The 17,372-nt window shown below is 46.2% G+C and overlaps 1 protein-coding gene across 1 annotated transcript in view; it reads left to right on the plus strand.

Moving 5' to 3' along the window:
• GC1 (guanylyl cyclase 1) overlaps positions 1-16,531 on the plus strand; it is a 45,370-nt gene extending 28,839 nt beyond the window's left edge. Inside the window, exons 3-9 of the mRNA XM_086500428.1 lie at positions 14,012-14,123; positions 14,276-14,350; positions 15,038-15,126; positions 15,218-15,279; positions 15,388-15,460; positions 15,542-15,617; positions 16,052-16,531. Coding sequence (XP_086356554.1) covers positions 14,012-14,123; positions 14,276-14,350; positions 15,038-15,126; positions 15,218-15,279; positions 15,388-15,460; positions 15,542-15,617; positions 16,052-16,135 — 571 coding nt within the window. The 3' untranslated portion in view covers positions 16,136-16,531. The remainder of the gene's footprint in view (positions 1-14,011; positions 14,124-14,275; positions 14,351-15,037; positions 15,127-15,217; positions 15,280-15,387; positions 15,461-15,541; positions 15,618-16,051) is intronic.
• Positions 16,532-17,372: the final 841 nt, after the last annotated feature.

The following is a 17,372-nucleotide window of genomic DNA, read 5'->3' on the forward strand; positions in this document are numbered from 1 at the left end:
GACAGTAGCTGGATACTCACTTCGGGAAGGCTACTTGATGAAAAAGACTATGTTGTGCGTTACACAGCCGTTGAGGGAAAAGGTTATGACTGATTGCCACTGTCCACCTTTTACGGGTCACCGCGGCATTGCTACCACCATGAAAGGGGTAGAGAGAGATTTCTTTTGGTGGAGACTGAAGAAGGATGTGGAAGAGTTTGTGCGCAGTTGCTTGGTATGCCAGAAGGTCAAGTTTGACAGGCATAAAGCACAGGGATTGTTACAGCCTTTACCCATACCCACCCGCCCCTGGGAAAGTATTGAAATGGATTTCATTTTTTTTGATCTCCCGAGAATACAGAATGATCACGATGATTTTCCGATTACATGGCACGCTTGAGACGATTGTCTCCGACAGAGACCCTAGATTTATGAGTTTGTTTTGGAAGGCAATTTGGGAGAACATTGGCACGCGGTTGCAGTTCTCGTCATCGTTCCACTTGCAGACTGACGGGCAATCTCAAGACGGGCAATCTGAGATTGCCAATTGAGTGATTTTAGATTTATTGAAGTCTTGTATCTCGCATCAGAAGACTCAATGCGAAAAGAACTTACCTTTGGTGGAATTTGCCTACAATAACACGATACACTCTTCGACAGGGAAGACGCCATGAGAGATTGTTGAAACTGCTACGAAGGTTCCATCCTTCCTGAGCACGAAAGATTAGAAATTTGAAGCGGATGAATATTCGCGAGATTTGGATACGGCTTTTGCCAAGGTTCGCGAGACTTTACAGAAGTCTCAAGAACGACAGAAAAAGGCAGCGGATCGCCATTGTCGCGACTGGAAACTGAAGGAGGATGATTGGGTGCTCTTACTTTTGAGAAGGCACGCCTAAGAAAGAAACAGGGAAAGGAGAGGCTTTTTCCAAAGCTTAGTATGTGATACTACGGACCTTTCCAGATTACTGACAAGATAAATGATGTCTCCTTCCGATTGGAACTGCCAGATACTTGGAGGATTCATAATGCATTGCATGTGAGTCTCTTGAACCCTGTTAAGGGTGATGTGCCTGATGATGGGGAGCCTGATGAGCAACCCGAAGTGGAAGAAAACGAGGAGATCCTTGTTCCTGAACAGATTTTGGCACATAATGATACGAAGAAAGGTAAAGTCCGAAGGCGGTTCTTGGTTAAGTTCAAGAACTTTCCTGCATTTGATGCGAAGTGGATGGAGGAGGAGGACCTAGCAGATACTCCTCGGATTGTGAAACTTTACCTCGATGTTTTGGTTTAGCATAGTCTACTCCAAACGGAACCCAGAAACTCAGCTTGGCCGAAGATCTGGTGCAGTGGGATGCACAAGAGGGGAGTTACTGAAACCGGCCTGTTCAATCCAAAAAGGGCGGTAGACTTTACTTTAAACCTTGATTTAGCTTTCACCCATTATTAGTCGTCTATTTTACCTGTACTTTCAAGACACAACAAAGGGGAGAGGGATACAGGCTGCTAGATTGCACCTGTATGAGTAGACAGACACCAGATTGGCCCCTAACTTAGGCGCCCCTTTCGGTATTTCTTTATTGTTCAAAAGAGGGAATAAACGCTGTGGTTCCCTACAAGCTGCCCTGCACAAACTCGGCTGAATTTCCACTGTTCCAGCCCGATTTCGGCAGCATAACTGTACTAGAACCCTTCACGGTTAGTATTCCCACGCATTGACTGACTTTCCCGACGCATACGGGCACTTTGCAAAACCTGGCGAGAAACTGCAGCACGCTGAATTCTCTGTTTTCAGCCCTGAAAATGCGCCAGATCGCCTGTACAGCGGTCCCCTTGCGTCCCCGAACCTCCTGGGGGTATTAGGGTCCGTTTAGGGCCAAAACCCTAAACCTGCAAAAATACACAGCAGGCTGTAATTTACTGTTTCGGGCTCCGTTTCGCGTGCCGGTCGCATCCGTAGCAAGTCCTCGAGCTCCCGCACCTGTAGGGCTACTTGCCCTTTGAATCGGACGAGATTTCTGGCGTGAAACCTCTCCGAATTCACCTGTACCTGCGGGGGGATTAGCCGCTAGCTAATCCAGTACCTGTGCAAGAGGCTCTTGCCTCGGCAATCGCGCATGAACCCACACAATTGTACATTGGTCAAATGAAGAGCCCACTAGAGGGGCATAACATACTGCCAAAGGGGAGAGAGAGGGCAGTGCGTAGCGTGCAGGGCATCACTCCTAGCACCGCACTGTGCATAAGAGGGAAAGCAAGCACTCCATAGCTCTTAACCTGTGACAAATTTGAAAATGAGGCTCTCCCCCTCCTAAATTCAGCGCCACTTCTTGTTGCATGAGGCAAGTGCACCAGAAGGTGCCACTTGGCACTTTTACAAGCATTTTCCCGTTTCGGGGTTGCCGCCTAAAAATATCCCAACCGGTTGCCCAGTTGACTTCACGGCAGAGTAAGAAAATGTTCCCTTTGTCATTCCGGAGGTAATGACGCCAACACATTTTCAGGTCCATAAATAGCAGTTCCCTAAATTTTAGGAGATGCTGCCATTGTATCTTTCTAGGTCATCCGACCCTCTTTGTACACTGCGGCCACATCCAAAACTGAAATGTAGCCTCTGTAGCAAAGGATTCCACTTTGGCTAGTCAATGACCCCACTTGGCTAACCATAGTCCTTGTCCAACCTTAGTGCTCTCTTGCCCTCAGGCCTGGACTCCCTCTGGACAGTTCCACACTAGCTATGCAATGCAGGGCAGTTAGATTTCCCGAGGGGTGTTTCCAAAAAGTGAAAGTAAATAGATAATAAGAAAGAAATCAACAAAAAGGATAGATAGTAGTCACACGTTGGTGACATACCCCCCTCTTGAAATCTCAAACGTCCTCGTTTGCATCTATGTCGTACAAGCTCCTAGTCAACATTGATGTATTGAACACCTGTCGACACATGTACGACACATACATGCTCATTGTCAACCCTGGTGTATTCAACACCTTGTTGACTCATGTATTGCCTGCGTGTGAACCCTGTCCCAATGACATAGTGGTAGCTTCGCACTCTGCCATTGCTTTGAGTCACTAACTTTCCAATGACAAAATGGTAGCTGTACATTTTGCCACTGTCTTATAGTACACGTTGGATCCTGTAACACTTTCGAGCATACCCAAACCGACAGTTTAAGAATGCAGTTACACATGTACTCTTCAATAGAAGCAATCACTGTATCCTTGACTAACTGACAAGAAATACTCACTTCTATAGCACTAACCAAACTTTTGGACATTCCATAAGAGCAATTGCCAAACTGACAATCTGTACAGCTCTAACATTCATGTAACAGGTATTTGATTTGAGCTCACTTTAAATACCTTGTACATCATTTGTTTCAGAAGCCATTGTCACACTGACAATCCATTTAGCTTTGAAACTCAAGGGGTCAAGGTAGGTTGCAAATCGAAGGCTTCCAGGTAAAGTGATAACACAGTTGGTGACTCTGCAAGTTCACCTTCTTCCATCCACTTAGCATCCATTGGTGGATAGTTTCTGAACTTTACCAAGTAACGCCTAGCAACCTTGCCTTTCACTTTCCTTTCTTTGTGTGCCAAAATCTGTTCAGGGACCAAGATCTCGTCAAGTTCCTCGACTTCCGGCTGATCTTCAGCTGGCATATCTTCTGGCACATCACCCACATAGGGTCTGAGAAGACTCACATGAAACGCATTGTGAATCTTCCAACTGTCAGGCAATTTCAGCCTATATGCAACATCACTGATTATGTCGCATACTTGAAAAGGCCCATAGTAACGTATGCTGAGCTTTGGAAACAGTCTTTCCTTGCCCTTCATCTTCTTTAACCTTGCCTTTTCAAAGCGTAAAAGCACCCAATCACCAAGTGAATATACCACTTCACGACGGTGACGATCAGCTGCTTTCTTTTGCTTTGCCTGAGTCCTTTCTAAGGCCACTTTGACCTTCTTGTACATTTCATCCATGTCTTGAACATACTTATCTGCTTCAAATATCTTGTCCTTTGTATGCAGTATGGGAGGAACTTTCTTGCCACCTTCAACTATCTCAAAGGGTGCCTTGCCAGTTGATGAATGCACTGTATTATTGTATGCATACTCTACCAATGGCAAATACTGCTCCCACTTTCCTTTATGCTCTGACACATAGCACTTCAGCAGATCTAGGACAGTAGAATTTGCCTCTTCTGACTGCCCATCTGTTTGAGGATGAAATGACGAAGAGAATTTGAGCGTGGTACCCATATTCTCAAACAAGCCTCTCCAGAACAAACTTGTCATGCGTGGATCACGGTCGCTAATAATCGACTGTGGCATGCCATGATACTTGAAAATATTGCTCATAAACAAGCGTGCCATCTGATCTGGCTTTATCTTCTTCCTGACAGGAATAAAATGAGCCTGTTTGCTGAATCTGCAAATAATGGTCCAAATACCATCATTTCCTGTCTGCGTTCTCGGAAGATCAAAGATAAAATCCATAGCAATACTTTCCCATGGTTTATCTGGAATAGGTAGTGGTTGCAATAACCCTAGTGCCTTTTGCCTGTCAAACTTGACCTTTTGGCATATTAGGCATTCTCGCACAAAGGCATCCACATCCCTTCTCAATGTAGGCCAATAGAAGAATGTCTCTACCGCTTTAACTGTAGCATCGATACCACGATGCCCTTCATACGGTGGGACATGACTTTCTTCCATAACTTTGCGTCGCAATGGCTTTGTGACACACAATCTGCCATGCATCATCATGAACCCCTCTTTAAGAAGATAGTGTTCATGACGTTGTCCATCCATTAGTTGCTCGAAGACCCTTGCAAAATCTTCATCATTTGCATACTGTTCTCTCATATCATCAAGTTCATGATGATAAGGAATCGACACAGCTGAAATTTGTGGCTTCCTTGACAAGGCATCAGCCACAACGTTCTTCTTGCCTTCCACATGCACAATCTGAAAATGGAACATGGACAAGATATTTGCCCATCGCATATGCTTCTCAGATAACTTTGTCTGTGTCAAGAAGTATCGCAAGGTCTGATGATCCGTTTGGACAACGAAATCTGCACCTAGCAGGTAGTGTTTCCAACTTAAGAGCGCATGAATCACAGCCAGTAACTCTTTCTCATAGACCTGCATGGTCATCTCTGGCCCTTGCAAAATTCTGCTCTCATAGGCTACTACCCTGCCATCTTGCATTAGCACAGCACCAATGCTACTACCGCAGGCGTCGCACTGGACCACAAATGACTTCCTAAGATCTGGCAACACAATGACTGGATCTGAAGTCATCTTTTCCTTTAAGAGATTAAAAGCTGAAATCTCTTTCTGTGTCCATCTGAAGGTGACTGCCTTCTTTTGAAGAGCATGTAAAGGTGAAGCAATCTCAGCGAAATTTCGGATAAACCTTCTGTAATAGGAGCATAGTCCCAAAAAGCTTCGGACATCATGCACCGTCTTCAAATTTGGCCATGACTTGATCGCTTCGACTTTTGCAGGATCCATTCTGACACCGTCCTTTGAGACAATGTGTCCCAGAAAGTGAATCTCTTCCAGAAAAAACTCACTTTTCTTTGCATTGATGAGCAACCTATGACTGCGTAGCTCTTTGAACACAATGGCCAAGTGATGCCTATGCTCCTCTTCATTCTTTGAGTAGACTATCATGTCATCAAAGAATGTACCAACAAACTGCTGGTGTGGACGGAAAATTCTGTCCATCATCCTATTAAACGTAGCAGGAGCATTTGTGAGACCAAAGGGCATCACTAAAAATTCGTAAAGGCCAAACGTTGTTCTAAAAGCAGTCTTGTGCACATCCTCTGATCTAATGTGGATCTGATGATACCCACTCTTTAGATCTATCCTGCTAAACATAGCTGCTCCTTCTAATTTGTCCATAATATCATCAATTCTAGGTATAGGAAACCTATTCTTGATGGTATTCTTGTTCAGTGCACGGTAGTCGATGCACATACGCCATGAGCCATCCTTTTTGTGCACCAACAACACTGGAGAACAGAATGGAGATGAACTGGGCTGAATCAGCCCCTTTTCTAACAACTCCTGTACTTGGCCCATTATCTCTTTCTGCTGAGCCGCACTAACCCTGTACGGAGGCTTATTTTGTGGGCTACAGCCTGGCACAAAATCTATCGCATGGTCCTCGGGTCTCTCTGGCGGTAATTGAGACGGTAATGAATCGGAAAAACAGTCACTATACTGTTGTAAAAACATTGACCTTTCTTTATCTAGCACAGATAAATTTGATTCATCACAATCTGACACTTCTCGTGCAAAAACCAAGTACGCAGAAAGATGCTTTTTCATTACAGAAGTAATAGCAGAAGCTGATACAGTAGGAATAGACTCCCCTTTAAGCTTTACATCCAGAATATGAGTCTTTCCCCTGCTCTGTACAGTGATCTTTTTGTTGTAGGCATCCATGATTCCCTGTACACGAAACAACCAAGGAATACCTAACAACACATCACATCCGTCCAGTGGCATGATGTAAAATTCTTCAGCATCTACATAGGACTGGATATGTAGGCGCAACTTTCCGATGATGGGTGTCACAGCCTCTGTATGGCCAGGACATGCCAAACCTGCCTCTGCTGTATACCCCATCTCTTCAGGTCTGATTCCCAACTTTGAAGCCAATTCTGGGGAAATAAAGTTGGCTTTGGCACCTGGATCAAAGAAGATAAGCACTGTTTGATCCCTAACCTTTCCCCATGCTCTGCAAAGCTCACTTGCATCTGAATTTGGCTTGTCGCCCACCATATCTGGCACTAGACCAGCCATGGGCCTCTTTCCTTTCCTGCCCTCCTTGTCTTCAGAGTCAGCTGGCCTTTTCTTTGTAGGACAGTTGTAAGCAATGTGGCCAGGCTGCTCACATATAAAGCATTTGTTCTCTGTCCTCAGGACCTTCTTTTGCTCTTCTGACTTGCGAGGAAAACGTCTTTTCCATTTCTTTGCTGGTCCTTTTTCTGATTCAGCCGTAGCTTTGTCTTTCCCTGCGTTGGCTGACTCCTGAGTCCCTCTAGGAGCCTCATTGGGAACGTGCTTCTTGGCTGAATTTTTCTTGCCTGATCCTGCCTTGACGCCAGTGTTAAATTCACAATCTTCTCCCTTGAGCAAACCATTGCCAGTGTTTGCTACCTCGATGAGCTGCGTCAAAGTAGTGACTTTTGTCTTCGTGCAGAATTTTCTCAATCCTTTGGGTAGGCCACAACAGTATTTTTCAATCTGTTCTGTCAATGGCACAAACCTATAGGAAGTTACTGGAAGTAGAGCTTTCCAAAACTTCCGATTGTAATCATCCAGATTTCTGCAAGTGGCAGCATTTAGCTGGTGCCATTCTGTCATGACATCTGCTTCAAAGTCATCAGATAACCATGCTGCTGCAAAAATCTGCTTGAAGTAAATCCATGTGGACGGAGCTTGCCCTTGAAGCAATAAAGTTGTCCACCATTGTCCCGCATTCCCTGTCAAGAAAGTGGTTGCCTTGCGGACCTTTGAAGCCTCTGTAAAGTTTCCCCCTGCATATGCCTTATCAAACTGTTGGAGGAATGAAAGAGCCTTCTTCCTGTCATCAAACCCTGTAAAGGTCGTGAATGACACACCTTTGCCACCTTCTTTGTACGGAGTTGGCCTCTCCAGCGGCGTTAAATTGTCATATGGAAGTGACTGAAACATGGGAACACTATTAGGGTTCATCTGTGTTCCTTGGCCGCTATTAACTTGACCTGGAAATGCCATATTTGGTTGCTGATTTGTAATTCCAGCCATACCAAAATTTGCCTGTGGCATCCCGAACTGGCCCTGAGTGCTTTGAAACCCTGGTTGCATACCCATGACACTGTACATGGGGTTAGGCATCATTGTTTGAGCACCCCCAAACACTGTTCCTGGCGTATAAAACTGATTTCCAGGTGCATGACCAGCCATGCTCTGGAATACCGATCCACCTCCAAAATAGCCAGGGTGTACTGAAGGTGGTGGGAAGACCTGTTGCATAGCCTGTAGGTTGCTTCCCTGCCCATTAGAACCAGCTATAGGTTGTTGAAAGGTGGCGGGCTGAATTGGTACAGCTTGAAAAACTGGCATCTCAGCCACCTGTTCTTGCACCTTAGGCATACGTTGTGGAGACTGCATGTTCTCCGTCAAGTGTACAGGTGTTTCCATTGACTGTGCAGTATGAATCACCGTTGCTCGAGCCTTAACAGGCTTTTGAATATGATCCAGTGACCCAACTTGCTGAGACGGAACAGGAGGTTGCAGAAAGGCTAAAAACCTTGGGTTCTGCATTACTTGTGTGAACATAGCCACAGCAGTAGCCAACTGGGTCCTGAATATATCATCATCAGTCTGTGGTGGTCTTGAGGACTCACCCACTTCATGTGTCTGTTGACCCTGTGAAGAGGAAACCTCTTCAGTCACATCATCTGGTCTGTCAGCCATAATTACAATTCCCTGTGTATGGTCTATGATCCCTTGTATCTTCAAGCCCAAAACTGACCAAGGCTCACTTCTATGGGAAAAAGTGATTTAATCCCGGCAATGGAACCATGAAACCGGCCTGTTCAATCCAAAAAGGGCGGTAGACTTTACTTTAAACCTTGATTTAGCTTTCACCCATTATTAGTCGTCTATTTTACCTGTACTTTCAAGACACAACAAAGGGGAGAGGGATACAGGCTGCTAGATTGCACCTGTATGAGTAGACAGACACCAGATTGGCCCCTAACTTAGGCGCCCCTTTCGGTATTTCTTTATTGTTCAAAAGAGGGAATAAACGCTGTGGTTCCCTACAAGCTGCCCTGCACAAACTCGGCTGAATTTCCACTGTTCCAGCCCGATTTCGGCAGCATAACTGTACTAGAACCCTTCACGGTTAGTATTCCCACGCATTGACTGACTTTCCCGACGCATACGGGCACTTTGCAAAACCTGGCGAGAAACTGCAGCACGCTGAATTCTCTGTTTTCAGCCCTGAAAATGCGCCAGATCGCCTGTACAGCGGTCCCCTTGCGTCCCCGAACCTCCTGGGGGTATTAGGGTCCGTTTAGGGCCAAAACCCTAAACCTGCAAAAATACACAGCAGGCTGTAATTTACTGTTTCGGGCTCCGTTTCGCGTGCCGGTCGCATCCGTAGCAAGTCCTCGAGCTCCCGCACCTGTAGGGCTACTTGCCCTTTGAATCGGACGAGATTTCTGGCGTGAAACCTCTCCGAATTCACCTGTACCTGCGGGGGGATTAGCCGCTAGCTAATCCAGTACCTGTGCAAGAGGCTCTTGCCTCGGCAATCGCGCATGAACCCACACAATTGTACATTGGTCAAATGAAGAGCCCACTAGAGGGGCATAACATACTGCCAAAGGGGAGAGAGAGGGCAGTGCGTAGCGTGCAGGGCATCACTCCTAGCACCGCACTGTGCATAAGAGGGAAAGCAAGCACTCCATAGCTCTTAACCTGTGACAAATCTGAAAATGAGGCTCTCCCCCTCCTAAATTCAGCGCCACTTCTTGTTGCATGAGGCAAGTGCACCAGAAGGTGCCACTTGGCACTTTTACAAGCATTTTCCCATTTCGGGGTTGCCGCCTAAAAATATCCCAACCGGTTGCCCAGTTGACTTCACGGTAGAGTAAGAAAATGTTCCCTTTGTCATTCCGGAGGTAATGACGCCAACACATTTTCAGGTCCCAAAATAGCAGTTCCCTAAATTTTAGGAGATGCTGCCATTGTATCTTTCTAGGTCATCCGACCCTCTTTGTACACTGCGGCCACATCCAAAACTGAAATGTAGCCTCTGTAGCAAAGGATTCCACTTTGGCTAGTCAATGACCCCACTTGGCTAACCATAGTCCTTGTCCAACCTTAGTGCTCTCTTTCCCTCAGGCCTGGACTCCCTCTGGACAGTTCCACACTAGCTATGCAATGCAGGGCAGTTAGATTTCCCGAGGGGTGTTTCCAAAAAGTGAAAGTAAATAGATAATAAGAAAGAAATCAACAAAAAGGATAGATAGTAGTCACACGCTGGTGACAGTTACTCCGCTCCTTTGTCAACAGATGCCTCGATTTTGATACTGAAGTCACTGATGTCTCTTTGAGCTTCAGGGATACTGAGAGCTGACAGTATTCTGCTGGATGACTTTATGAAATGGAATTCCTGATTATGATACTGATTTGTTCTTGACTTCTTGTGAGTGCAGGAACTGATGCCGAAATGACTGCAGCATTTTGGTCTGATTGATCTCGAATAGACATGGTTGCAATAGGGGTTAGTCAATCGGACATCGATGAGTTCCCGATTGGACCTAGATGTGATTGCTAGCTACATTGCCGATAAATCATGGTCTAAGATCCGAATGAATGTTGAATGTCATGTGATGTCCTGTGATGTCTGGTGATGTCCTGTGATGTCGTGTGATGTGACTGTCGATTTTGTACATGTGCTAGATGTGCGTTCCTAGTACGTAGGTACTAACAGTCAGTGTCTGCTAAGACGGTTTATGGCTTTTGTCGGTTTTGCAGGCGTAATCGCGGTCGATTACAATGCTTTCAAGAGGGGGGTATGTCACAAAGTGATGATGTGGCGGACAGCAGAAACCCTAATTTCTGCCAGAAACCCTAAAATTCCTGCAAACCCTAATTTTTGCCAAAAACCCTAAATTCCGGAAATCGCGGAGGCGGATTATTAAAAAAAAAAAAATAATTTTTTTTTTTTTTGGAAAATGATGAGCGACGCGAATTTTGCTTTTGCTTTTTTTTCATAAAAAAAAAGAGAAAAGACTCTCAAGAGAGAGAGAGAACTGATGCTTTTGATTTTAAAAGCTTTTGGGGCTCTGCTTTTGGGCATCCCTTGTAACCTTTAAATTAGTGGTGAGGGCCTCACTTCTCAGAGCATCTGGACGCAGAGTCTGAGAGTGAAACCCTAACCGCTCTCTTGTACTTTGATGATTGATTAATACAAAAAGAAATACCGAAAGGGGCGCCAGTCTTTGGGGCCAATATCTCTAGGCACGGAACTCCGCCGGGCCAGTGCAAATCTATTGTGATCTGTGAATTGTTTTGAAGTGGTTATTTGGTGCTGTCGCGGTTGATTCTTGACTTGGAGTGTCCAAGTTTGTTACACAACCCTGAACCTGCATAGTAATCCACTGGGCCCTGCTTGGCACAATAATCCCTCTGCCACAATGGCCTGCTGCAAAGAATCCGCAATAGTCATACATACCCCTCCCTGGTTGTCTCCATGTCCAAATGCAGCTGACCAAAACGTCTCATAGCGACCACGCAAAATCTGACACACCGTCTCTCACAAAGATGATGCTCTTGTAGCATAAGAATGTCAATCTCACCACCCACAAGGCATCTTTGAAGCTCCTGACGCAACCGACGTTGAAACTGGGGCCCTCCTAATCCCTGCACATTCCATGAGATGAGCCTCATGGAGTCCGTGAGAGAAAACAAATGCTGCTACAACAGCCAACCTCGCTATCTTTGAGGCCGGTTTGGATGGGGAGTAATCCGCATCCGAATGACCTCTAGACAAGCACGAAAGGAGTGATTGTCCCGCCCAGGCCCAAGCCGAGTGTGCAGCCCGAAGGGCTACCTCCTCTCCAAGAATCCTCATGTACAAATACATAAGAAGGAGGGCTTTGAGTGTCAGCAAATAAATGCACCCCAATGTGCCTGCAACCCGCTGCATCCAGAGGCGTCACGCTGAACTTGGCAAGAGGCCAAAGTGTCTGCACCAGATCTGTCACCCCTAAGTCCCCTGTGTGGTGTGAGAACTCAGTAGCCTGAATCTGGAGCCAATCAAGAACTGTGTGCTGGTCCACTCAGTGGGATCCCTACCGCACAACGTAAAGGAGAAACCCACCGCTGTGTCCAAAGCCTCAATGCCTCTAGCTGCAAGAAAGAGGACGTGGACTCGAAAGCATGCCTCCTCCAGGTCAGGAGAAGAGTCACCAAGGAACCGTGTGAAGCTGTAGTCGAAGAAGTCCCAGGGTCTGCGAATGTCAAAGCTAGTCAAACCTCTAGGTACTGCTGCAAAAGGAGAAGTCTGCACAAAAAAAGGCGGCCTCAAGTGGGGCTGTCCCTCTCGAGCCACATGGCTCGTAGCGAAAGCACTACCAAGAGAATGCCTCGCGGCAGATGCCTGTCCAGTCCCCTGCGTCTGAGGAGGAGGGGTCAAGAGATGGGGCTATGGGCCCCACCGGGGAGAGAGGAGGGACAAGAGGCGGATGTCGAGGTGGGGGAGGGGGAGGAGGCGAGGGAGGCGGAGCGGCAGTGTCTGAGGGAGGAGGTGGCGGCGGTGGAGGTGGAGGAACTGAAGTGGGCGGGGCCTCCTCAGGCGGGTCCTGCTGAAGGGGGTCAAAGCGGTTCCTAGTCGGAACCTAGTGCTGTTGAGCTGTAGAAGGTCGGCCACTAGGCGGAGCAGTGGGGCGAGCCCGCCCCCGTCGGCGGCAACCAAGCACCTGCTGCCTATCGTCAGCTGTCTGATCACTGGTCTCAGTCGAGGTACCAGCCTGTGCGTCTTGTGTATCTGGTTGCTGGGCATGCTCAGCCTTGGGAGGCTGCGCATGCGCTGTGGGTCGAGGTCTCCTGCGAGGACAGGGCCTTTGCCAAATGGTCCATCTGTCTGCAAACGAAACACTGATTCGGGAGGCCCGAGTACTCCACGTGTTGACGGAACCAACCTCCACTCACCCGAGGTAGTAGGATGGCCTTCGGGAGAGTGGGTGTCTTGAACCAGAACACGTACTGTGGGGATGCCGACCGCCTTGGCAACTACAGAGATTGCTGTGCAAGGTGTCTCTAGGACAGTCCCAATCGCTGAGCCTATCCTGGAAAGGAGCGGAAGATACTCCCTCTGCAGGCCGGGGAAGTAGATTGAGATGGACACGTCTGCCTCCTCGACAAGAACATTGGTAGCTAGGTCGAAACCGTGGCGCCACTGTTGAAAGTGTGCTCGAAGTGCTCGGATGGCCAGGGGGCTCATCGCAATGACCTTGGATGCCATCTTGGGAGTCTCAAAGTCTATTTGGTAGTAGCCTCATCTGAGAAGGTGAATATCGAGGATCTTGCCCACCTCTGCGAGAAGGCGGGCCTGAAGGAGATCGTGCACCTCCCCTCTGCTAGGTCTGGTGCCGAGAATCTTGCAGATAACAGAGGTGACATGAAGGTGTGCCACCTCAGCCTCTTGGTCGAGGGGGTCAATTGCAAGGAGAAGCGACAGGGGCGAGACCAAGTTGCTGGAAGAAACCACCGAAGACGAGCTAAGGGGAGCTGCCCAGGGAGGGGTGAGCAGGGAGATTGGCGACGCGAAGAGGGAGAAGGGGCGGGTGAGCAAAATGAGAGGAGCGCAAGGCGACCGGGGGGGGGGGGGGGGGGTCCTGGCGGGTTGCTGCAGGCAGCGCGAGGCGAGCAAGGGGGGGGGGCTGACGGGATGCTGCAGGCAGCGCGAGGCGGGAGAGGGGGGTGGTGGGCTGCTGGTAGCAGCGCGAGGAGGGGCTGGCGGGCTGTAGGAGATAGCGATGGTGAGCGAGCGTCAGCAGCAGTGAGCAGTTTTTTGTCATATCATTCCTTGCATGCTTATGTATATGGATGGCTTTTTCCAGTCAAAGTAAGGGAAAAGCAGAAAACCGAGATGCAATTACTTGACTGAAAAATCATCTCAAATAAATGGAAAACAATAAACTAGAACAGCTGCCAATTTCCTTATACTTTGTTTATTATTTTTATGCACTTTTTAGACAAAGGAGTTCTGTCTCTGGAAAGGTTTCTGCATGCATTTAACAAATCTGAATGAAGACTGTTGAATATGCAATTCAGAAATATATACATATATATATGTAGCAGTCCATTGTATGCTAGCAGGTAAAGATTCATCTGTCAAGAAAGCAAGCTCTCTGATTTTATTTTGACTGCATCAACTGATGAATATTTGCCCCCTGTCCTCCTTCTCTTAATCTTTCATATAATGCTCGAACATCTGCAGCATCTGGACGGTCGATTTGGCACATCTTTTGCGTCTCTTTGATGTTGAAGTGGCGTTCCTAACTGTGACCATTGGCGCGAATCCAAGCTTTGCAGTTGAAACATTCTACAAGGTTAAGCAACTTCAGCTTTTGTGTTCATGTATTTTAGCATAGTCATCTTTGTGCTTAATGAAATCAACTGTGCAAACTAGTGCATGTCATGAGTTTGGCACTTTCACAAAAGTGTGACAGTCCTCATTCCCATGTTTCTTTGTGTATTGCAGGAAAATATGGAAGAAGATGGGGAACGTGTTAACAAGCTTTTTGAGAAGGCTCCAGAAGTCGGCATTCAAGTGCAGGTATTAGACTATGCGAGTACTTGGATAGAGTTCTTGGGCTCGCTTCAAGGGTGAAAGAAGATGCATTTGAATTATGGCATTAATGTGCAAATTAAAGCTTATAGCTACAAGAGGAATGGTCTGTGTAGCATGCCGGGAAATTATCAAGAGGACTTGTGAGAAGTACATTTACATTTAGTGATGGGGGGCATTCGTGTGCGAGCTAGTTTACAAAGGTTTCTGTGTTGCTTTTATGAAGGATTTGTGGCCTACACAAGGCCTTAATAAAGCATGGAACTCTTGGGAGCAACTGTGGACCTTTGGACAAAGTTTGTCGATTAGGGCCACATGGCAAGTTAATGATGGAAAAACTATTCTCTTCCTTTTTCTTGAGCATAGGTTTATGTGTATGTAGGCCACTGTGAGAGATGATTGAGAGGCCTTATTAAAGCATGGAACTTTTGGGAGCAATTGTGGACCGTTGGATAAAGCTTGTCGATTAGTGCCACATGGCAAGTTAATGATGGCAAAGCTATTTTCTTCCTTTTTCTTGAACATAAGACTTTTGTGAATGTGGGACTACGAGAGATGGTGACATTGGTTTCCTATTTCTATGAAGAGGGACATTGAGTAGTGGGTCATACACTCTCTTTCTCGTCCTGTTATGTAGGCCATTGTGACTTTTCACCTTGTATTTTCTTGTTGCAGTGGAGGTCAATAAGTGCACAGGAATTGTCCATGCTTATCCTATCCGGACGGTACCTTGCCATAGCTCTGGTTGACAAACGAAAGCTCTGGTATGTCCAAGCCTTGTGAAAGGCTTCTTGTAATATCGAGGACAGGATGATGTTGGTTTTGATCCCCTCATCTTGCTCATGCTGATTGTAGCTATCCTTGGTTAGAGGAGCTCGGCCTGTCAGATTGCTGTGGTATGATTACTGGGTATACTGGTAAGTTCTACATTTCAAGTGTAATTTGCGTGTGCGTTCCAGTTGGAGAGGCAATTCCACTTTTAAAAGAGCATTGGTTTTTGATTCTTTGTCTTTTGCATTTGTAAGGTCATTATGTTGTTATCTGTGGCTATGATATGGAGCTGGATGAGTTCGAGATTCGGGATCCTGCCAGCTCAAGGTGGGGCAAAAATGGATGATCTTTTTCCATAACATGGGCACACTTTCAGACTTATAAAGTATTTTTTGGACTTGTATGTAGTGAAAATGGAAGGATATCTTTACAAGCACTCGATGAGGCTCGCAAGTCTTTTGGTACTGATGAGGATCTTCTCTTGGTAAGGTCTCTTGGACAACGTAATCCTCTATTACTGAAAAATGCATTAATAGAGATGACCATTTGGAATCATGGGCGATGGAGCTGAAGTTGTTATTTTTTGAATTTTTTATCTAGAATTATATATATACAGATATAACCGCCTCAAATCTTTGCAAGAAGGATTTGAGGCCGGCTCAAATTTCAAGATTTTTAGTTGAGAAGTTCAAAGTTATGTAGAGCTTTCCTTGTCAAATAAGGTTTTTCACCTTCTTGTAGAGGGGTGAAAAGGATCCAAAGCCGGCTCCGTAAAATCATTTTTGCAAGCCCCTTCCCCCCCAACACACGCGGGCACCCGCGCGCACACACACACACACACGGGTCTACATTTTTTGCCACTTTATAAGCTGAGATCTTTTTGATTCTCGGCACATTTAACATTTGCTGATTTTGCAGATATCACTTGACAATGGTAGAAAAGGTTCAAGAACATCTCCTATGGTGCCTCTGGTCCCGCCACGTAACTTGGAACTTGAATGACTTGAATGTTGAAGCATGCTGCAGGTCGAAAACCTGTCAGTCAGCCATTTGTGGGGCTTTAAAGAAACCGGAGCCAGGGAAGTGAAAACTTTGAAGTTCTCATTCAGTAGACCATTGTGATTGACCAAGTGCTTCTTGGATAAAATGCGGATGAATTTGTCACCTCCCAGAACCTGACGAGCAAGCCCTTGTACAGGCCCTCATTGATTTGCCTGCTGAGTGCGATTTAGGGAAGACTCTCTATCTTATGCTTGGCATAGAGCAAGGGTGGTTTGTAAAATTGATCATCACCCATAACACCATTTTGTACCATATTGTTGATTAGCCCTGTGGCCTTGTTATTATTACATGTTCTGCAATGATCATAAAACATGAAAGAAGATGGTTTGGTTCCAACCCACACTTGTCTTGCACTAACAGATGGGGCATTTTGAACATCCATCGAGGTTTGTGTTTGAGAACTTCAATAGATGTCGGTACTTGCTTCAGATTGAGCTGTGACATTGGGCTTAAACCATGAACTCTCTCTCTCTCTCTCTCTCTCTCTCTCTCTCAACGAAGTGTGGTAGATTGGTTATGCCATTTCCCCCTTGAATAACAGGTCTTTAGTTCAACTCTCCTCGTTGGCTAGATCTTTAAGGTCTCTTGGGATAGTTTCCTACGACGTTAAAACTCTCTTCTTCTTCTTCTTCTTCTCTCTCTCTCTCTCTCTCTCTCTCTCTCTCTCTCTCACACACACACACACACACACACACACACACAAAATTACATGAGGTCTTTCAATTGACTCTTCTATTAAATTTGACAAAAAGAAGCCGGGCTGATAAGTATTTTGGGATCTTCTCATCTACATCTCTATTAAACCGTCCATTATATGATCACACAAACAGTTGTCACAATAAAAGCAGGTGCTTGGACGCTCTGCTAAAGGCAAGATACGAGTCGTCAAGACTAACGCATACTCTCAGGTGCGTGGAGTACTGTTAAAGTATCCTCTTAATAGATGATCATAACTACGATAAAAAAAATCTTAGGAGGTGGAAGGAATTTGGCTAGCAGGTATAACCGCTCAGAAAAACTTGGCTTCAATGAATGTTCTATGTAATAATATTGTGGCCCTAGGTCTAGAGCCTCAGTTACCATCGCCAATCTGATATTGTTCCTAAAATGCTCGCGATCCCAAAGGGTTACACGAGTCACTCGGTTCTGATATGTCTACCATTTAGTTTGGGAAACA

This window comes from Adiantum capillus-veneris, chromosome 25 (assembly GCF_014529385.1).
Source record: "Adiantum capillus-veneris isolate H3 chromosome 25, ASM1452938v2, whole genome shotgun sequence".
Taxonomy (NCBI): domain Eukaryota; kingdom Viridiplantae; phylum Streptophyta; class Polypodiopsida; order Polypodiales; family Pteridaceae; genus Adiantum; species Adiantum capillus-veneris.